Source organism: Hemiscyllium ocellatum, chromosome 31 (assembly GCF_020745735.1).
Source record: "Hemiscyllium ocellatum isolate sHemOce1 chromosome 31, sHemOce1.pat.X.cur, whole genome shotgun sequence".
Lineage (NCBI taxonomy): Eukaryota > Metazoa > Chordata > Chondrichthyes > Orectolobiformes > Hemiscylliidae > Hemiscyllium > Hemiscyllium ocellatum.
The window spans coordinates 24,005,246-24,028,391 of NC_083431.1; the positions used below are offsets into that span (position 1 = coordinate 24,005,246).

General features: G+C 41.7%; 1 protein-coding gene across 1 annotated transcript; it reads right to left on the minus strand.

Annotated features, from left to right (window-relative positions):
• Positions 1-3,726: 3,726 nt before the first annotated feature.
• mrm1 (mitochondrial rRNA methyltransferase 1 homolog (S. cerevisiae)) lies at positions 3,727-22,429 on the minus strand. The gene is made up of 6 exons (XM_060848037.1): positions 22,217-22,429; positions 16,561-17,495; positions 6,515-6,608; positions 6,296-6,416; positions 4,657-4,776; positions 3,727-3,968 (listed from the first exon to the last, which is right to left on the minus strand). The coding sequence occupies exons 2-6, from the start codon at positions 17,469-17,471 to the stop codon at positions 3,925-3,927; spliced, it is 1,290 nt and encodes a 429-aa protein (XP_060704020.1). The 5' UTR covers positions 17,472-17,495; positions 22,217-22,429; the 3' UTR covers positions 3,727-3,924.
• Positions 22,430-23,146: the final 717 nt, after the last annotated feature.

The following is a 23,146-nucleotide window of genomic DNA, read 5'->3' on the forward strand; positions in this document are numbered from 1 at the left end:
ACAGTGGTTAGCACTGCTGCCTCACAGCGCCTGAAGACCCGGGTTCAATTCCCGACTCAGGCGACTGACTGTGTGGAGTTTGCACGTTCTCCCCGTGTCTGCGTGGGTTTCCTCCGGGTGCTCCGGTTTCCTCCCACAGTCCAAAGATGTGTGGGTCAGGTGAATTGGCCATGCTAAATTGCCCGTAGTGTTAGGTAAGGGGTAATGTAGGGGTATGGGTGGGTTTCGCTTCGGCGGGTCGGTGTGGACTTGTTGGGCCGAAGGGCCTGTTTCCACACTGTAAGTCTAATCTAAACAACACAAAAATAGGTGGAACAGCAGAATGCGAGAGAGAAGCAGTATACAGAGAGATAATGATAGATTACTTAGTAGGCAATAAATTGGCAAATAATGTGAAAAACTGTGAAGTTGTTCATATAGGATGGGAGAACAAAAGGACAGATAATTATTTAAATGGAGATAAACAGCAGAAAGCTGCAATACAAACAGAATTGTGGTTACTCATGCATGAAACATAGAAAGCCACTACTCAGGTATACCAGGGAATCAGGAAGGCAAAAAGAATGTTAGCCCTTATTTCAAGAAGGTTGCAGTATAACAGTGGGGATCTTACTGCAATTGTCCAAAGTGCTAGTGAGACCACATCTATGTACATCACTGTGTATTGTGAGCAGTTTTGGTCCCCTTATTTAAGGAAAGATATTTCATTGGGGGCAGTTCACTGGGATGATCCTTACAACGGAAAGATTGTCTTATGAACAAAGCCTAAGCAGGTTGGGACTCGTCTCACCAGAATTTAGACAAATGCGAGATGATCTTATTGAAACATAGGAGTCAGGGCCAGAGGGCACAGTCTCTGAATAAAGTGGTGCTAATTTAAGACGGAGATGAAGAGGAATTTCTTCTGTAAGACGGTCAATGAGTCTTTGGAATTCCTTGCCACAGAGAACTGTGAGCACAGAATCTTTGTGTATATTTAAGGCTGAGATAGATAAATTTGTGATCAGTAGAGGAATCAAGCGTTAAGGGAAATGCAGGAAAGAAGATATGGAGGAATATCAGATCAGCCATGATCTTATTGGATGGAAGAGCAGGCTTGATGTGCTGAATGTTCCTACTTCCAGAGTCATAGTCATACAGCACAGAAACAGACCCCTCGACCCAACCAGTCCATGCCAACTATAATCCCAAACTAAACTAGTCCCACTTGCATACTCCTGGGCTATATCCCTCCAAACCTTTCCTATTCATGTACTTATCGAAAAGTCTGTTAAATGTTGCAATTATACTTGGATCCTCAGGAGGTTCATTCCACACGGGTACCACCCTCTGTATTAAAAAAATTGCCCCCATGTCTTTTTTAAATCTCTCTCCTCTTACCTTAAAAATGTGCCCCCTAGTCTTGAAATCTCTTATAGTCTTATTAAATAAATTAACGAGTTGACATTTCCTTCATAGCCCAGCAGGTAAAGATGCAGCCCAATGCAGCAGGATCCCATACTCGATTCCTATTCTGACCTGAAGCAGTTAATCTCTGCCAGTTCCGCAATTACAAAGGGTAAAAAAAAAATCAGTGATATGCACCACTACAACACAATATGAAGATACAATTGTGTTTAATTTTTCTTTCCCCAGTCAATCAGAATACAACAAATGACAATATTTGCTTCTTGCAGCTTGTGATGATGCTACTCCTTTAGCAAGGTTATGCTGTCTTTGGTTTTTTTCAGAGAGGTCGTAAAAGACACAGACTCCAAAAAGTCTATGTTGAAGTGTTTTAGGGACAGTTTCTTGACAACTAACCATTACTACCTCAGGGAAAAGGCTTTCAAATATGATAAAAGTTTGTACAATGAAAGGGAATGCTCTGTTTCCCAGCTCGGCTTTTCACTGGCTTGATTTGGTTTTGGCAGTCTAGCGTCTCTCTGGAAGCAGATAGGCAGTTTTGAAGCTGCTGGATCCAAAGAAGCTGGTTCATGCTGGTGCTCTCTTTCTGACTTCTCTTCTGTAAGACCCTACTATAATGTCCCAAAATCAGACCTCAGTTAAGCTTAGTTTATCCCCATGATGGATGATATAGAAGCATTTAGGGTAGAGAACTTATATTAAAATCAAATCTAAAAGTCCATAACTGTTACTGGATCTCTTTACTTTAGAAAACTCTAGGGAGGCTTGGCAGAATTATTTAAAATAATAAAGGAATTAAAGATTATGCACACATTAACAAATTATTTCTCATAGGCTTCTGCAGGGCCCTTGCTTGTAGTGGGATGCCTCAATGTATTAGATAGGGTAGGACACTGTTCAGAGGGTCAGTTTGGACTTGGTGGGCTAAATGGCCTGTTTCCACACTGTAGAGATTCTGTGATTCACTTTATGCAGATGCTGCCAATTTGGAAATATTTTAGCTCAAAGATATATTTGTGTAGGTTTTCCAAGGAACAGAGTAGGCTGAGGAAAGATTAAATCATTCAGAGGGAAAAGGGGTTTGGGTGGGTTACTCTTCAGAGGGTCGGTGTGGACCTTTTGGACCGAAGGGCCTGTTTCCACACTGTAGGGAAACTAATCTAATCTAAATCTAACCTAAACTAGGGAAAATGAGAGAATATGGATACAAGCTTTGTTAGCTTAGAATTGGTTAGATGCCTGAATGATTGTTGCCCTTTGGAATAGGTAATTACCTTACCCAGTAGTTGCAAATTAGGTGGACAGAATCCTGGATGTTATCAATGTTGTACTTAAATGTTATGTGGAATGTACCTCATGGTCATCATTAGGCTACAGTTTCTTTAAATATGACTTCCCCCTTTCCCACATGGTTACACAACATTTTGGAGGGCTGGAGGGCTGCAGCGCTGCAAGCTTTGTCAATTTGTTGTAACAAGGCTGAATGGGAAAGGAGTCATGCATCAACTAATCTTTCTCAGTTTGTCACTTTGCATACCTGTACATTTGAACCTGTGCCAGTGGAACTGAACAGAGGCAAAGAAATATCATCTTCAGTGGATAGGCAAAAATTGGCAAGACAAGACAGTAAAAAGTACATATAATCTAGCCAAAATAGAATTATTTTCTTAACCTATTTCATAGGTTATTTAACCTTGCCCAAGTATAGAAAATACACTTACATCTGTGCACAATATGTAAAATAACCATTATTCCATGCAGGTTTCCTGCAGTGAAACAACGAACACCATAGCAATATTTAAGTTCTAACAATATGCAAATTGCTGCTGACATGCCTTTGGAATGATCCAGACTGTTACTGAAAATGTAACTTAAGAAGTATTCTGAAGTTATCAAATATTAAATATACAAAGTATGTTGACAGGTTTGTCTAACGGGAAGGTAGTCAAACATGATGGGAAAAGGAATAAAAGAGTACGTTGATGGAGTTTGATGGAGTACAGCGAAATGAGGCTTGTGTGGGGCTCAAATCCATTGAGCTGAATGGCCATTTCTGTGCCATAGATTTTATTATAATGCATACATTCCTTTTAAGAAATAGGTTCCACGTTCATTGCGATCTTTGCAAGTTCCAGATTATTAGCATTATTCCCACAGTTAATGCCCAACTGATTGCAATATACAATATCACACAAAGGAATTTGCAGGTAAATTCCCCACAGAGTAGGGAAGATAGAAGTCAAAACTTAAACCAAGCAGATGGTCACAATTATACAAATAATCATTTACATTCAAACACCATTTCGACAAAGGTCAGTCTATAAAGCAGCATTATTTATTCTGTAACTGTTGGGTTCACATGATAAGAGTGAACTACAAATTACACAGCACCAATGTTCACAGCACTTCAATTTGTCCAGTCAGGAAGCTATATTACAGACAGCCACCAAACTATTTCCAGATTTAAAGCAAGTGTACAACAGTGTAGGGAGACCAGCATAAGGAGACATGCCTTTGTCATGTTTTCATTCTCTTGCTGGCTATACCATGTAAGAGAATTCCTGAAAGAAAAAATTAAGGAAAATCAAGTCAGGACAACAAAACATAACTGGGAGAACAAGAACCCAATTACCTTTATTGAAAAATACTGAGTTTCAAAGTGGTGTCAAATTGGATTGGATCTAGTGAATCAGTGACCTAGAGGCCCACTTGTACAACCATTGAGATAGCTGCTAGCTCTAATCCTGAGCATGAGGTTACACAAGCAAGCTATACATCTCTACTTACACTAACCTGTTCTATATCATTCATAAATACTAGCTGTGGCAATTTTTGTGAACAGAAGTTGTTAATTAATTTCCACCACTCAAACTACAAAAGTCCATACATAAAATATTTAATTCCAGGAATGCTGCAAATAAATTGTAATGCCTACATTAACATAGGACGTAAGTTACTAGGCAAACATTCACGTTAATTAACTAATGTGTGTGTCTCTGATATAAAATGCACATCGGCAAAAAGTGTTTCGTATCAACTCTGAATTGAACTGCAATTTACACCTTTCACAATGTACATTTGGCAACGTTCAGAATCCTCCCAAAAATTATTCAATGCAAAGGTTATGCTCAAAGGCTTTCTATTTATTCTTTATAATATTTGGTCCTTATTGTGCACAATTATTGTTTCTGATTAGGAAAAAAACATCAACTGTCTAAACTGGTGTGGAATTCTTTCGCTAACAATTACCTGCAGCGACAGACACATTCAAAGATTCAATCCCAGGTTGCAAGCCTCTTCCTGCTGGTATCGTCAGCATCGCATGACACAAGCTGCTTACATCATCAGAAAGGCCAAAACCTTCATTTCCTGTAGTTCAGGAGATAAAAACGGTTTCCATGTGTAAAATTAACTGCAACAAACTCAATGTTAAACGCAAAGCAAAAGCTAGTGATTTGGACATGTAAAAACAATGTGGTTGCTTACTGCTCCTGCCTTTCTGAAATCATTGTCTGCAATGTGTAAAGCAGTTTGCAAATCCCAATCATATTGAAAACTGAATTTAATCTGGTCAACACTGACGTCCAGTGACAAAAGCACTCTGTGCTTTGACATGCACTCTGTTCTCTTGCAGCTCATTTCAAAATGTTAAGTGAGTGTAGGCAAGAGTGTGTGTACAATTTTGAAGGCTTCAACAAGGGCCAGTAAATGGCTTTGACATTTTAACTGTAGTTTTGCTGCAACCAGTGTTACATCCATGCATTTGGATATCAAATTGGAACCCAAATCACAACCTAAAATGCTGCTTTTTGGTTGATGTGCAATTATCATAATGTTGGCTCAAACATTCTAGGGAGTATTGTGCTCAGACAGCTGAAGAGCAGAACAATTTGCGCACATCAAACAACTCAGGTCAGGAATACCACAGCCAGCTGCAGAGTAAGGCTCCCTTTACTCATCTCCATTTGTTTATACATCAGAAGCAAATTGCTGCAGTCAGCTCCGATCTTTTCCCTGTAATATTTCATATCAGCACAAGGACAAACATAAAAGAAATCCAAAATTATTTACATTTCCACATTGCTTTCCATATCCGCAATAATTCAAAACACCTCATAAGTCACTTAATTACATTTGTAATATACTAACAGTTGTAATGCAGACAACAGCAGCAGTTACACTGTAAACTAAGATCCCAGAAAAGTTGGAGAAAAAGATCCAGGTACTCTTTCCTGGTGGTGTTGGTTAAAGTATAGAAATTGGCCAAGCCATATGGAGAACTCCCCTGCTTTTCCCCGAATAGTATAATGGGATCTTATAAGTTTACCTGACGAAGCAAATAATTACTTGGTTTAACATCTAATCCAAAATACAGCAGCTCTAAGTATTTAACACTCCTTCAATCCTGTCAGCCTAGATTTTGTGCTCAAGTGGTTTGAGGAAAACAATTATATCAAAGTACATACAGCTGTGACAAGTCAGTTTCATAAAACTGTACATCGAATCAGTGTACACAGAAAGCAAATGGGAACATGAGACTTAGGTATAGGAGTAATCCACTTGACTCCACCAGCCTGCACCACCCTTCACAAGATCATGGGTTTCTGACTATTGTATTAACTCCACTTCCCTGCGTGTCCGCCACATCCTTTGTCACTCACAAATGGCATTTTTTTGTAGTTGCATCACTTTTAAAAAGACATAAATTGTTCATAAAAATTGAACAAAGAAATATTTTATGTACACATTTTCACACAGAGTAATCCTCCGCAGTAGGTATCATTTCATCAGGTTTGAATGTAAAGTCTAAACATTCAATTTATTGCCATACAATTTTAACTACAATTTCTGTCCAACACTTGCAAATTAAGCAGCCATTTTACGCTACCCAGAACCAGGATAGTCCGTTGCCTCCACTGGAATTCTGTACAAGGAATGACTGGTGCAAAGGTAGCCTCTGTAGACTTTCCAATGGTTCCCACTATTTGCCAGCCTTGGGCTGCTTTTGCCTGTGTATAAGTTAAAGAAGACAACAGTGCTATTGTAAAATTATTTAGAAACACTCTGAAGGTAACGTCATAATGTTCAAAGTGTAGATTTCTGTTACCGTTAGTACTCGAGGTAAACAAGAAGTGCAATATATCGTCATAACTTCAAGAACTCCAGCACTAGCTTTGCTCACAGTTGGTGTTAGAGAACAACTGGAAGATAACACAAAGTAAACATTAGCAAAATAAGCAAAAAATATGCAAAGTTTCTCTGGACAATGAATCTCCATTTTGTACATTTTTTCATTTACCAGATATATGATTCACACTTAAAATATACAGCTATTGTCAGCTGTGGTGCTACTGGTTGTACTCTTACCGCTGATTCAGAAGGTTGTGAATTCAAGTCCCACTCCAGGACTGGAGTACAAAAATCAAAACTGATATATCAGTCTAGTACTGGGCTGGGCATTTGAGATAGGAATGAGGAGAAATTTCTTCTCTGAGAGTAGTGACTTTGTAGAATTCTTTACTGCAGAGGGCTAACGAGACTGGATCATTAAGTAGATCAATGCTGGGCCACACAGCTTCTCAAACAGTAAGGGAATCAAGGGTTATAGGGAAAAGGCAGGGAAATGGAGTTGAAGATTTTCAAATCAGCCACGATCTCTTTGAATGGCACAGCAGACTCAATGGGCTGAATGGCCTAGATCTGCTCCTACATCCTATTGTCTTACAGTCTACAGTTCAGATGAGACATTAAATTCATGCCAAATTCTGAAGGGCAAATAAGATTTCATGGCACTATTTTTGAAAAAAGTGTGGTTATCCAAGTAATTCTGGTAATTTTTATCCTCCCACTGACATCAAAGCAATAGGTTTAGTCATGAACAACATGCTGTTTGTCGGAGAGCTTGCTGTGCGCAAATTGGCTGCTGCATTTCCTTTGCTACAGCAGTGACTACGTTTCTAAACTATTTCATTATCCATAAAATGCTTGGGGATTTCCTGTGGTCATGAAGGGCTCTATCTAAAAAAACCTTTCTTTTCTTTTGATTTGCAAGAGTTGATAGCCCTGTGTATAGTCTGCACAATATCTTGCCTGAACTCAATGAATAATGTTCATATAAGCTCAACACCTTCTTGAATGCTGTGTTAAAGGTGACATTAAGAAACGGTGTTGTTCACAACTTCAGAATACCAAAAAAAATGTGCTTCAGAGCTAATGATTTGCTTTTTGAAAAGCAGCATGAGAGCAGGAGAGTGTCCATTAATTATGCTTGAGCTGGGGGATGGGGCAGCATCTTTGAGGCTGAGCTGATGGGCAGAGGCTGGGGGCTCTCTAACTGAGTCTCAGTCTGATAACTACCTCACTTTGAGGAGGGGAGGGGGGGGCGATACGAGTTAAAGCATGACATCACAGATAACAACTACGTTATTGATGCGTGAATATGTTGCATATGTAAGGCTCAACAATAATTTGGCTAATACTGCTAAAGCCCTAAAATTACTAATGTCTGTTGGGAGTAAGGAGTTTTTGAAGTTGTCTAGTGGGTTTAACGACCTTGCAGCTTGTCTGAATGAGCAAATGGATGATGGCACGGGAAGCCTTTCTAGCAGGGGTAGTCAGAAAGGAGTGTAGTGGTAGTAGGCAACAGCATAGTTATGGAGAAAGGTTATGTTTCCTGTAGCTGTAAGTGAGAGTCCAGGCAGTTGTGTTCCCTGCTCACTGTCAGGGTTTGGGATATCTGATTGGGACTGGACACTGATGCCGATGGCATAATTGGAGGAAAGAGATTCTGCTGAGGTAGGTATAATAAATAGTATTATTTATATCATAAATGTATAGTAAATACACAATAATGTGTGTTTGAGCTTTATCTATTACTATCACAAAGACTGGGACCCAAATATTCAACGGCACATGACATGTAGAAATGACAGGAAGCTATGTAAATGTGAAGGGATCTGTTCATTACAGATGCCATTGGAACATTTGAGAGAGATTACCTTGTTTGAACAGATCAGGATGTAAAGTCAGTTTGCGTAAAGGTGAGAAATAATAACTTTAAGAAATCACTCTTGAACGAATGGTACATGCCTCCATCCTGCCCACCCATCGCCCTATGGGACAGGACATAGGAAGAAATATTAGGGGATTGTGAGAAAGGTATAGCACCAATTATGGGAAATTTTAATTCACATCTAGATGGGTTAAACAAATTGCCATTAGCAGCCTGAATGTCATGCACAGTGCTTTTGGGACAGTTTCTGACAGCAACATGTTTTAGAGCCAACTAGAGATCAGTAACCAGACCCAGATTAGATCCAAGATTAGTTACTTATACAGGGGAATTGAGGAAATGAAGACAAAAGTGTCTAAAGTAAATGGAAACTAAATTAAGTTATAGGCCAGAAGAGATATAGTGTCAAAAAAAAAAGTGGCCCTGGAAAAAGCACAGCAGGTCAGGCAGCATCCGAGGAGCAGGAGTGTTGATGTTTTGGGCATAAGCCCTTCATCAGGAAAAAGATTTAGTGGTGGACACTCAATAAGCTATTTCAGAATATGGAGAAAATATACAGTTTTTCAAAAAAAAAGGATTCTAAAGGAAGAGTGCACTAGCTTTGGTGAACTAAGGAAGTTAAAGGTAATAACAAATTGAAAATAAATTCTGCAGAGGTGTGGCAGTTCAGAATATTGAACAGAACACAGCAGACAAAGCATGACTATAAGCTTAATAAGGAAAGAGAAATTAGAGCATAGAAGGAAACTAGCTACAAATATAACAATGGGTAGTCAGAGATTCGAGAGGCGAAATAGGAAGGAACGTGAGAACTGGTCCTCTCAAGAACAATGGAAAATATAGAACGAGCAGTTGAACTGAACCTTTACCTTCTGCCTGTCTTCACTGTGGACCATATGAATGACATTCCAAAAATGATTGTGACTCAAAATGTAAAAGGGAATGAGGAACTTAAACAATTACAATTAGTAGAGAAAGGGTGCTGAAAAAATTCTTACAGCTAAAATCTGACATGTGCCCTGGCCCTGATAGATTTCATCTTAGGGTTTTATCAGACAAGGCTGCTGAGGTAGTAGATGCGTTAGTTTTAATTTTTCTGAATTCTAGAAAATGTCCCGTCAGATTGGAAAAGAGCAAATGTGACTCAACTGTTCAAGAAAGAAGGGTGACAGAAATCAAGAAACTGTAGGCTCGCTAACTTAACATCTGACAGAGAAAATGTTGGAATCGGTTAAAAAAAGGTGATAGCAGCATACTTAGAAAATCTTAATGCAGTCAGGTAGAGTTAACACAATGCTGTGAAAGGGAAATCCCGCTTCACTAATTCTTTTTGAGTTTTTTGAGAAAGCTACAAGCAATACAGATAAAAGTGAATCAACTGTGCTTAGCTTTCTATGAAGTATGTGACAAGGTGCAACATCAAAGGTTCCTACACAAACTAAGCGCTCATTGTGTATGGAGTAAAGTATTGGCAAGAATAGAGGAATGCTTGGCTAATAGAAAGCAGCGTATGGGCAAAAATGGGTCATTTTCAAGTTGGCAAGATGCAACGAATGGAATGCCACAATGATCATTGCTGGGGTCTCAACTATTTACAGTCTTTATCAAAGATTAGATTTAAATTAGATTAGATTAGACTTACAGTGTGGAAACAGGCCCTTCGGCCCAACAAGTCCACACCGACCCGCCGAAGCGAAACCCACCCATACCCCTACCTTTACTCCTTACCTAACACTATGGGCAATTTAGCATGGCCAATTCACCTGACCCGCACATCTTTGGACTGTGGGAGGAAACCGGAGCACCCGGAGGAAACCCACGCAGACACGGGGAGAACGTGCAAACTCCACACAGTCTGTCGCCTGAGTCGGGATATGAACCCGGGTCTCAGGCACTGTGAGGCAGCAGTGCTAACCACTGTGCCACCGTGCCGCCCACAACAGGCACTTCGGCCCAACAAGTCCACACCGACCCGCCACCCACACCCCTAACCTAACACTACAGGCATCTTTGGACTGTGGGAGGAAACCCACGCAGACACGGGGAGAACGTGCAAACTCCACACAGTCTGTCGCCTGAGTCAGGATATGAACCCGGGTCTCAGGCACTGTGAGGCAGCAGTGCTAACCACTGTGCCACCGTGCCGCCCACAACAGGCACTTCGGCCCAACAAGTCCACACCGACCCGCCACCCACACCCCTAACCTAACACTACAGGCATCTTTGGACTGTGGGAGGAAACCCACGCAGACACGGGGAGAACGTGCAAACTCCACACACTCTGTCGTCTGAGTCGGGAATTGAACCCGGCTCTCAAGTGCTGTGAGGTAGCAGTGCTAACCACTGTGCCACCGTGCCGCTATTCTTAAGAGTTGGATGAAGGGAGCAAATGTACAATAACTAAACTTGCTAATGACATAAACAAGGATAGGAGAGAGAGTTGGGACGAGTACATTGCTAAGGGATATAGTTAGTGACTAAGCAAAACTCTGAAGGTGGTTTATAATGTGGGAAAAGGTCCATTCTGTCAGGAAATTTAGAAGCAACAAATTATATACATAGAGAGATTGCAGTACTCTGAGGTACAAAGAACTGTGTGTGTCTAGGTAAATTAATCATAACAAAGTTGCTATGCAAGTGATCCAGAAAGCAAATGGCACATTGTTATTTATTGCAAGGGGAAAGTAATCTCAAAGTTTTACTACAGTTGTCTATGGCATTGGTGAGACATCGGCAATATTTGCAGAGTTTTGATTTCCTTATTTATGGAGGTCAGTAAATGCATTAAAAGCAGTTCAGAGAAGCTTCATCCAGCTAGTTCACTGATTCTTGAAATTGGAAGCAGAGGTGTGGTTGGGTTGCCTTATGAGGGAAGGACCCTACCACTGACACCCTCCTTCGACTGACTGAACTGGTCCACACCCTGAATAACTTCTCTTTTCAATCCTCCCACTTCCTCCAAACTAAAGGAGTTGCCATGGGCACCCGCATGGGCCCCAGCTATGCCTGCCTCTTCGTAGGATATGTGGAACAGTCCATCTTCCGCAACTACACTGGCACCACCCCCCACCTTTTCCTCCGCTACATCGATGACTGTATCGGCGCTGCCTCGTGCTCCCACGAGGAGGTTGAACAGTTCATCAACTTTACTAACACCTTCCATCCCGACCTGAAATTCACCTGGACTGTCTCAGACTCCTCCCTCCCCTTCCTAGACCTTTCCATCTCTATCTCGGGCGACCGACTCAACACAGATATCGACTATAAACCGACTGACTCCCACAGCTACCTGGACTACACCTCCTCCCACCCTGCCCCCTGCAAAAACTCCATCCCATATTCCCAATTCCTTCGTCTCCGCCGCATCTGCTCCCAGGAGGACCAGTTCCAACACCACACAGCCCAGATGGCCTCCTTCTTCAAGGACCGCAGATTCCCCCCAGACGTGATCGATGATGCCCTCCACCGCATCTCCTCCACTTCCCGCTCCTCCGCCCGCCACCAAGACAGAACCCCACTGGTTCTCACCTACCACCCCACCAACCTCCGCATACAACGTATCATCCGCCATCATTTCCGCCACCTCCAAACGGACCCCACCACCAAGGATATATTTCCCTCCCCTCCCCTATCAGCGTTCCGCAAGGACCACTCCCTTTGTGACTCCCTCCCACACCCCCCACCAACCAACCTCCACCCCCGGTACCTTCCCCTGCAACCGCAGGAAATGTAAAACTTGCGCCCACACCTCCACACTCACTTCCCTCCAAGGCCCCAAGGGATCCTTCCATATCCGCCACAAGTTCACCTGTACCTCCACACACATCATCTATTGCATCCGCTGCACCCGATGTGGCCTCCTCTATATTGGGGAGACAGGCCGCTTACTTGCGGAACGCTTCAGAGAACACCTCTGGGCCGCCCGGACCAACCAACCCAACCACCCCGTGGCTCAACACTTTAACTCTCCCTCCCACTCCACCGAGGACATGCAGGTCCTTGGATTCCTCCACCGGCAGAACATAACAACACGACGACTGGAGGAGGAGCGCCTCATCTTCCGCCTGGGAACCCTCCAACCACAAGGTATGAATTCAGATTTCTCCAGTTTCCTCATTTCCCCTCCCCCCACCTTGTCTCAGTCGGTTCCCTCAACTCAGCACCGCCCTCCTAACCTGCAATCTCCTTACTGACCTCTCCGCCCCCACCCCACTCCGGCCTATCACCCTCACCTTGACCTCCTTCTACCTATCCCACCTCCATCGCCCCTCCCCCAAGTCCCTCCTCCCTACCTTTTATCTTAGCCTGCTTGGCTACTCTCTCTCATTCCTGATGAAGGGCTTATGCTCGAAACGTCGAATTCCCTATTCCTGAGATGCTGCCTAACCTGCTGTGCTTTAACCAGCAACACATTTTCAAGCTGTGCCTGCATCCATTACAGTTTTGAAGATCAAGTGGTGATCTTATCGAAACACACAGGATCGGGTAGGGACTTGACAGGGTCAATGCAGAAAAGATGCTTCCCATTGTGAGAAAGATAAGAAATAAAAGACATACTTTAAAAGCAAATGGTCTACCATTTCAGGTATAGTTAAGGGAGATTTCTTTCTCTGAGGGATGTGACTGTTTGGAATTCTCTTCCCCAGAGAGCGCTGGATGCAATGCGACTTAATACCTTTAAGGCAGAGGTGAACAGGTTCTTCCTGAACATGGGAGTCAAAGGTTATTGGCTTTAGGCAGGAATGTTGATTTGAATTCACAATCAGACCAGCCTTCAACTGACTGAATGTTGGAGCAAGCAAGAGAGGCTGAATGGCTTACCTCTGTTTCTAATTCGTGCTCGTGTATACTGAAGTTGGTATGTGTGCACAGCAAGATCCCACAAACCACATTGAGATGGATGAAATTATGAGTTAATCTGTTTTCATGACAACAGTTGTGGGACATTATATTATTTGGAAATCTGGGAGATTTGGAAAAGCAAGGACTAATTAGGGATACTCAACATGGCTTTACACATGGGAAACTGTGTCTCACTAACTTGGTTGAATTTTTTGAAGAAGTGACAAAGATTATCGATGAAGGCAGTGCAGTCAACATTGTCTATACATTCTTCAGCAAAGTGTCTGTCAAGGTTCCACACAGTAGACTGGTTAGTAATGATAGATCACATGGGATCTGGGGGACCTAGCTAGTTGGATATAAAATTGGCTTGAAGGTAAGAAACAGAGAGTAGTGATAGAGGATTGCTTTTCTGACTAGAGGCTTGTGACTAGCAGCGTGCTGTACAGATCATTCTGGGTCCACTGCTTTTCATTATTTATATAAATGATTTGGATGTGAATGCAGGAGATATGGTTAGTAAGTTTGCAGATGACACCAAAATAGCTGGTATAGTGGACAGTGAAGAACATTAAGTCAAAGTACAATGAGACCTTGACCAGATGGGCCAGTAGATCGAAGAATGGAAGTTCGAGTTTAATTTTGATCAATGTGAGGAGATGCGTTTTGGCAAGGCAAACCAGGGCAGGACTTATACAGTTAATGGTCGGGCCCTGGGCAGTGTTGCTGAACAAAAAGACCTAGGGATGCAGGTGCATAGTTCCCTGAAAGTGGAGTCATAGGTAGACAGGATAGTGAAGAAAGTGTTTGGCACACTTGCCTTCATTGGTTAGAACACTGAGTATAGGAGTTGGGATGTCATGTTACAGCTGTACAGGACATTGGTAAGGCCACTTTTGGAATTCTGCATACAATTCTGGTCACCCTTCTATAGGAAAAATGTTGTTAAGCTTGAGAGGGTGCTGAAAACATTTACAAGGATATTGCCAGGACCGAAGGATTTGAATTATTGGGAGAGGCTCAATTGGCTGGGGCTTTTTTTCCCTGGAGAGTCAGAGATGTGACCACAGAGCTTTATAAAATCATGAGGTGCATGGGTAGGGTGACTAGCCAAGGTCTTTTTCCTATGGTGGGGGAGTCCAATACTAGAGGGCATAGGTTTGAGGTGAGAGGGGGAAGATTTAAAAAGGACCAGAAGGGTAACTGTTTCATGTTGAGACGGGTACAATTACAACATTTAAAAGGCACCTGGATGGGTATACGAACAGGAAGGGTTTACAGGGAATGCTGGCCAAATGCTGGCAAATGGGATAAGGTCTGGTCAGCACGGACGAGTTGGACCGAAGGGTCTCTTTGCGTACTGTGTGATTCTATTCCTTAAAAGGCTGTATGACATTTTCCATATCTGTGATGCCTCAGTTTTACACTTCATCGCAGATATAACATTTCTGATACTGTGGTATTCCCTCCATATTACACTCAAGTGGTTTTCCAGATGACATGGTTAAGTCCTGCAATGGGACTTGAGTCTACATCTTTCAAATCTAGAGGCAAGAGTATTTTCAGTGAGAATAGTTGCCACTTTGTTAGCAGTAAATGGATCAATACAACATGTTCAAAATTACCAGCCAAACACTTCAGGGGAACAGATTTTATTCAGTTTATGGCCATAAATCCGTCTCCTGTTGAGACCAGTCCTGGTCATATCACAATGCAAATTATATTATAACAATGCAACATACCAAAATAAATATGTTTTAGAATGAGTATAATAATTTCCTGAAAATATTTTCAATTAATGACTTCTATAATACCAATAACACGTGGACATGGTTTAAATAAAACGGTATCAGTTGCTGACATCACTGTGATTCATCGCAGGTCAATCATTTCAAAATATCTCCACCAATTTAATTTTTTTCACTAACACTCACTCAACACAAAAAAATGACATTCATGCAGATGGATACCAGACCAGCCCTGAGAACTCAAATTCAAAAACAATTTTGCTCCTAATTCATTTGTAGATTTTCAATGACAAAGAAAATTGTTTACCTGACCTCACTGTTACAAAGTATACATGGACACCCCCAAAATGGGACAATGCCACCTTGACAACAAGTCTTCCCAGTTATAGTCCATTGTTATTACAAATTTATATCCGTAAAGGAATTGGTGGAACAAAACGCCAGTGCGGCCACACTTGGAATATTGTGTACAGTTCTGGTCTCCATATTTCGGGAAGGATGTGGAAGCATTGGAAAAGGTGCAGAGGAGATTTACTAGGATGTTGCCTGGTCTGAAGGGAAGGTCTTACGAGGAAAGGCTGAGAAACTGGGTCTGTTCTCATTGGAAATAAGAACACTCAGAGGGGATTTGATAGAGACATACAAGATGATCAGTGGATTAGATAGGGTGGACAGCAAAAGTCTTTTTCCTAGGATGACGACGTCAGCTTGTACGAGGGAGCGTAACTACAAATTGAGGGGTGATAGATTTAAGACAGATGTCAGAGGCAGGTTATCTACGCAGAGAGTGGTAAGGGCATGGAATGTGCTACCTGCTAATGTGGTCAACTCAGCCATATTAGGGAGATGTAAACAATCCTTAGATAAGCACATGGATGATAATGGGATAGTGTAGGGGGACGAGCTGAGAATAGTTCACAGGTCGGTACAACATCGAGGGCCGAAGGGCCTGTTCTGCACTGTATTGTTCTGTTTTATGATCTATATTCCTTAAATAACTTTTGAACCAGTCTAGTCGGCAAAGGAGGTTGGAGAAGAAGCCTTTTTTACTTAATAAACAGGGTTTGAGTGCCACCTGCTGGACAATTTTTGTGAAAGCAGACACAGCATTTACAACATATACATCAAAAACTAATGAGATGCTTATTGGTATAATTTATAAAAGATCTAAACATCTGTTTTCTTTCAAAAAGCTATTCTTGTGATAAAAGTACTATAGATACTCTGAGTAAATAACTAATTTAAAATACCCTATCCCAAGATTACTCTTGATTTAACATTTATTCACAACAGTTGAATGAATCGCAGAGATGTCAAAACCGAAGGATCCATTTAAAAGATCATCATTCCTCCTGGCACTAAAGCTTTATGCTTCCATCTTCGGTCGCCCAATTAAACAAGAATTTGATTTATTAATGCTTGGTATCATTTATTTTGTGACAATCTTTAAATGCCAATTACATTTCACAGATTGTGTTAAACAGCGATTTAAAACGTAATACACCCAAGGCTAATCAATGGTTAACTTCAAATACAAGGGCTCATAGTTACCTGTTGTGCTGACTTACAAGAACAAGATCCACTCCAAGAAAGTAAGCTGAACGAAGCACAGCTCCCAAGTTCATGGGATCCTGGATTCCTTCCAATGCCAGCCACAAAATCGGTTTGTCACTGTGTTCAAACTCAGAACCATCATTATCTGTTGAAGAGCATTGATCATATTTCACATAGTCCAGAGGTGTCACCTCAAGACAAATACCTTGGTGAACATGGTTCTCACATAACCTGTCAAGAACCTTTCTCATCACCTGATGTACTGGCACTCCGATTTCCCTTACTCGCTGATAGATTTGCTGCATTTCAGCTCGCTGACTTCGATTTTCTTTCACAAACAGTCTGAAAATCTTTCTACGCAATTGGGCAAGGGCCAAGTTACAAGGTGCAATGCCAAACAATATCTCTGAATTTGGCTCTCTTTCAATGAATGGAGAAATCTTTGACATTTTTCTTTTTGTAAAATCATCATTTCTAAGGTTGAGAAATTCCAAGTTGCGGACATGACTAGGTTTCAAGTTCAATTGTGTACGTATGACTTTAGAAGGGTTTTGAGGTGGCAAAATAAAACTAGCATTATTTCGTTTTCTTGAAGTTCCAGTGGAAAGATTCATTGCTGGTCTTTTTATCATTTTCAATGTAGCAGACCTGTGGAAGTTCTTTGGGAACTCAGTTAATCTCTCTGCATTACCTTTAACATCCAAGTCTGCCTTATTGAAGTCGTGTTCATGACTCTTACTTGACTTTAATGCCTTCTCAGATTTAACTGTGGGCTTCTGTTTGACTGATGTACTGTCGTTGGTTATTTCCCTTTTGCAGCTACGACGACGAACAAACCGTAACCATGAAAACTGCCTGAGACTCCTCCTCAGGCGCCTGGCAGCTTCGTTTGACATAACAGATAACATTGCTGCCTGTTTTAAAAACTCCACCTGTCAAAAGCAAATTGTTTCTGTCAAGCCACTATATATACAGATACTCTTTGCTGAAAGAACAGTGACAGCCCAGTAAGTAAATGCATCACTAAATGTAGTACCCAAATCATATTATCTAGAAGGCCCAAGGTTTGATTTCTTGTCTGTGCAGACAATTCATTTCAACCAGTAATTTGGATGTAGCAAGCTGACTCATGCTATTAGCTGGGAAGGGTAAAGTGGCTAGTTACCATTCCAATGACAATTTAGTGCTTGGTGCTACCCAAAGTACACAGAGAGAGAATTTTAGGTGGGAATGAAGTCTTGCTTTGCATACAATGCCTAAAAAAGTAAAATACCCTCAAAATAGTTACTAGTCTGCCACATAAAGTAGCAACCAAGAAAGCAATTGGTACTCAGGGATTGCCCTCCAATGTCAATCAGGGCAGATTAACATTGCAACAGAGTTGTTTTTCTCAGGGGGAAGCAGAGAAAGAAAGAAGAGAGTTTAGATTCCAAATAAGAATGACAATATACCATAAGAAAATACAAAACAGGACCAAGAGCAACCATCAGCCACTTGAGTCTGTCCTGCCATTCAATAAAATCACTGTTGATCTTCTATCACAATGCTACTTTCCCACCTGATCCACATATCCATCTGTTCGCTTGTATCCAAAAATCTATTGCTTTCAACAATAAATATACTCAATAAGTGAGCATTCATAGACCATTGGGATAGGACATTTCGAAAATTCACAACCATCTGAGTAAATAATGGCTAACCCTAAATAGGAAACTCTTTATTCTGAAACTATGCACTCTGTTTCCAGACACTTTAACATCAAAAACAGCTCTCGATTCTTTGTATATTTGACTGAGGTCACCTCACAATCTTCCAAACTGAGAATGTTGGCTCATTCATCATACCAAAGTCAATAATCTCACATTGCCCACATTCATCTCCACTTACTACCTCTTGCCCATACACAATATCTGTCCATAAGCCCTTTCAAACACTTTGTGTAGGACTGTCATTCCCAAGGCTGGTCAAGTAGGGCAATTTTCCTGACAGATCTGATTTTAAGTCTAGGGATTGAGGGGTAGTGCAAGAATGCAACAGATTTAAGCCCCCTGACCCAGGTGGTCACAAAGACAACTAAGTCTGAAAGTGTGTTTCTCTTAAATATTAAGTCCTTTAGCTCTCATTAATCCCTCCACCCATTTCCCATCCTAACCTGATAATCTGTCAATTTAATATTCTAACCAACACCAGGCCATTTTGCACCCCATTCTATTTCAGATAATGATTGCTTTCCACAATATAGGATCAATAATGGAAGAATGATACCTTCAAGAGTACGGTCAACAAACAGCTAGAACAACTTGTTTTTCCAACTCTCATTGATACAGGCAGCATTTGTTTTTATTTAGATGCCAAGGCTTTTTAAAAATTAATTTAATTAGTATTTTGGTTACTGACATGGGCAGACTGTTTTTATTTTATATTTTAAAAGGGCTGAGAATTCAAACAACTGATTGGTGGCTCAAGAACAGATGCAGTTAAAATGAGACAAACTCTAAGGAGGTTTTGCTGTCAACTGCAAAATGGGTTGGCAGAGGCAGTGGTGACAGTGGCTGGTGATGATCCTGAAATTTGACAAAAGTTTCCTTGACAATGGAGGAGATTAGATTAGATTAGACTTACAGTGTGGAAACAGGCCCTTCGGCCCAACAAGTCCACACCGACCCGCCGAAGCGAAACCCACCCAGACCCCTACATTACCCCTTACCTAACACTACGGGCAATTTAGCATGGCCAATTCACCTGATGTGCAGATCTGGGGCCATGCACATCAGAAATGGAACAGTCTGGCTTAGCCCAAAAAGGCTCAAAGAATGATTGAATTAGCATTGACAGAATGTCATTCAGGAAAAGAGGGAAGTTTAAAACAATGGTTTTGATTTTTTTCAGGTGTTGGAGAAAATTCTGGCCTATTCAAGTCTTGGCAGTGGATAACCAGTCTGAAAACAAAGAGGGAGTGGAGGGGGTTTGCACTTGGTGGAGGTTAGGTAGAATTTTTTTTAGATTAGATTACTTACAGTGTGGAAACAGGCCCTTCGGCCTAACAAGTCCACATCGACCCGCCAAAGCGCAACCCACCCATACCCCTACATTTACCCCTTACCTAACACTACAGGCAATTTAGCATGGCCAATTCACCTGACCCACACATCTTTGGACTGTGGGAGGAAACCGGAGCACCCGGCGGAAACCCACGCAGACACGGGGAGAATGTGCAAACTCCACACAGTCAGTCACCTGAGTCGGGAATTGAACCCGGGTCTCTGGCGCTGTGAGGCAGCAGTGCTAACCACTGTGCCACCGTGCCGCCCCTAATTGTGTGTCACCAGTATATAGTTGTAAATTAACCTGATGTATTTGCATAATGTAGGAATGTAGAGGAGGAAAAGGGAGAGCTAGATTCATGGCAAACTCCAGAGAAAGTGTGGGTGTGGGAAAAGGAGCTAACACAGGAAATTCTCCACATATAATTAGATGGCCAAAACGGTAAAGAAAGGAAAGGCAGTGGAACTGAGCTGTCCAATAGATGATGCACTGTGCTCTCAACCATTTCAAAGGCTGAACAGAGGTGAAGAAGAATAGGAGGAGACAGTGCACGTAGCACAGTAACAACCAGATGATAACTTTTGATTTTGTTCGGGGTCATTTTAGTGCTGTAAAGAAAGGCAGGTGCAGGTTTGGGAGGTGCTAAAAACTGCATCCTTAAGTCATAATGATCTACAGCTCAGAAAAAGGCCCTTTAATCCTTTGTGTCCGTGCCAGTCAAAAACAACTACCGAACAATTCTATCCCATTTTCCAGCACTCGACCCAAAGCCTTGTATGCTTTGGCATCACAAACGCACATCTAAGTACTTATTAAACATTGACGGTTTTGCCTCTATCATACTTACAGGCTGTAAATTCCAGATTCCCACCACCCACTAGGTGAAAAAAAATTCCTCACATCTCCTCTAAACCTTTTAAGACGATAACAAACAGGAACAGAAGTTAGGCCATTCAGCCCATCGAGTCTGCTCCACTATTCAATCATGGTTGATATGTTTCTCAACCCCACACTCCTACTTTCTCCCTTGATTCCCTTACCTTTAAACTACACCCTGGTTAATGACTCCTCCACCAAAGAGAAAAGTTTCTTTCTGTATATCCTATCTAAATCCTTCAAAATTTTACACATTTCAATGATATCCTCCTCAATCACCTCTGCAAAGAAACCAACCCCAGTCTGTCCAATCTCTTCATAACTGAAACTCTCCAGCCCAACATTTTGTTAAATCTCCTTTAGTCCAGTGCCTTCCTCTCCTCACGTTCCTCCAATAATGTTCATTCCAGAACTGCACATAACACTCTAGCTCTAGTTTTCTAGAATTCCAGCATAACCTCCCAGCTCTTAAACTCTTATGCCTTGGCTAATAAAGGCAAGTATACTAACTGCCTTCTTAACCACTTTATCCACCTATCTTAACACATTAAAGGGACCGGTGTATACACACAAACCCCAAAGTCACTTAATCATTGGTACTTCCTAGAGTTCAAACATTCATTGTGTATCCCTTTGCTTTGGTTGTTCTGTCCAAGTGCATTACCTCACATTTACCCCGTTTTCCACTGATTAGCCTATATTTTCCTATAACCTCATTATTAAGCAACCCACCAGTTTTTGCATCATCTGCAAAATTACTGATCTCGAAAGAAACAGGAGATTGGAGAAGTTGGGAAATGGGATACTTTACATATCATCTTGTTTACACATGACATGAAGACAGCATCTGCCAACTGCAGAAAACCCAAAGAACCAGGGCAACACTGGTTTTTCGTGAGGCATCCCGATAACTTTGTCAAAATAGATCACATGTCCTGGCTTTCCGCCTTTTTCTCAATATAAACTGGGCATGGGAGACAGAAATCTATGTCAAACTCTGTCCTTCTTCCCATAACCACTGATCACATTGTGTGTGGCAGACCTTTATCAACCTCCTGAGCTTTTCAAGAGGAGCCACCGCAAGTTTTTCGTTGCCCACAGTTTGATTGTGGACGATGCCTCTTAAAACATTCACTGTAATAGGAGTGCCAACTTTTGCTGGGTAAATCCTAGCGATGTCAACACATGGCTTTCCACTGCCTGTCCCACAGACTCCTGCTATTACTCAAACAACATGTTGATCGTTAAAAATCACACAACATCAGGTTACAGTCCAACAGGTTTATTTGGAAGCACTAGTTTTCGGAGTGCTGCTCCTTCACCGGATGTTCGGCACCTGATAAAGGAGCGTCGCTCCGAAAACTAGTGCTTCCAAATAAACCTGTTGGACTATAACCTGGTGTTGTGTGATGTTTAAGCTTTGTGCACCCTAGTCCAAGACTGGCATCTCCAAATCATAACACGTTAATCAACCCAGACTCTGACCTTGGAGATATTTTCTCATGAACCCAGGAACAGGTGGGGCTTGAACCTAGGATTCCTGGCTCAGAGGCAGGTACACTACCACTGCGCTGCAACATCCCTCAATGTTGACTATTGAAAATCTGGTTAATTATCCAGAACAGGACAGCAAGGTAACGGTGTTCGTAGGCGATAAAGACATTAATTAATTAATAAATTATACATCCGGTGAAGTCAGCAGCTGCAGTAAAATGCAAAGGCCTGAACTTACTATTTAAATGTTTGTGGGGGTTAGGGAACACTTTAGTTCCGCCACCCAGTCCACGAGGATTGATCAAGCTGCTCCTCCGGCCGTTGGCCGACTCCCGCTCTCTCGGAGAAACCGCCCGCCCTCCAGCGCCATAACTTAGAGCCAGCTCCGGGGATGCACACGGCCCTCACTCTCTGCAGCCACGTGACATTCTCCACCATTACTCCCCTCGGCCCTAGTTACCTAGCAACCATCCCGGACCGCGACCGGAACCGGAAATTCCGCTACTGACACCGCGCAACCCGGAAATCACCTTCTTAACACCCTGCTACTCTCAGCGCCTTCCATGTGGCTGGAATGTTCCCCACTCCACTTCGGTTCGGTTCAGATGTTGAGCTGGGCCCATCGCTGAAGATTTGAAATTTTCTACACTTTTTTTGGTTTGTACAAAATTAAAAATCACAACAGCAGGTTATAGTCCAACAAGTTTAATTGGAAGCACTAGCTTTCGGAGTGCCGCTCCTTCATCAGGTGGTTGTGGAGGACACAATTCTAAGACTCAGAATTTATAGCAGAAGTTTAGTGTAATGTAACTGAAATTATACATTGAAATTATACCTTGATTGTCTGTTGAATCTTTCATCTGTTCAAATACCATGATACTTTCACTTCTTAGCTAACACCACTTGTTAGTTTACCCGAGGAAAAAAAAACTTTTTTAAAAAAAAGTTTTGTGATTTACACATGAAAGTGAAACTATCATGGTATTCCAACGGATGAAAAACGTAACAAACAAGGTATTTTTCAATGTATAATTTCAGTTACATCACACTGTAAACTTTTGCTATAAAGTCTGTCTTACAATTGTGTCCTCCCACAACCACCTGATGAAGAAGCAGCACTCCAAATGCTAGTGTTTCCAATTAACCTGGTATTGTATGTGATTTTTAA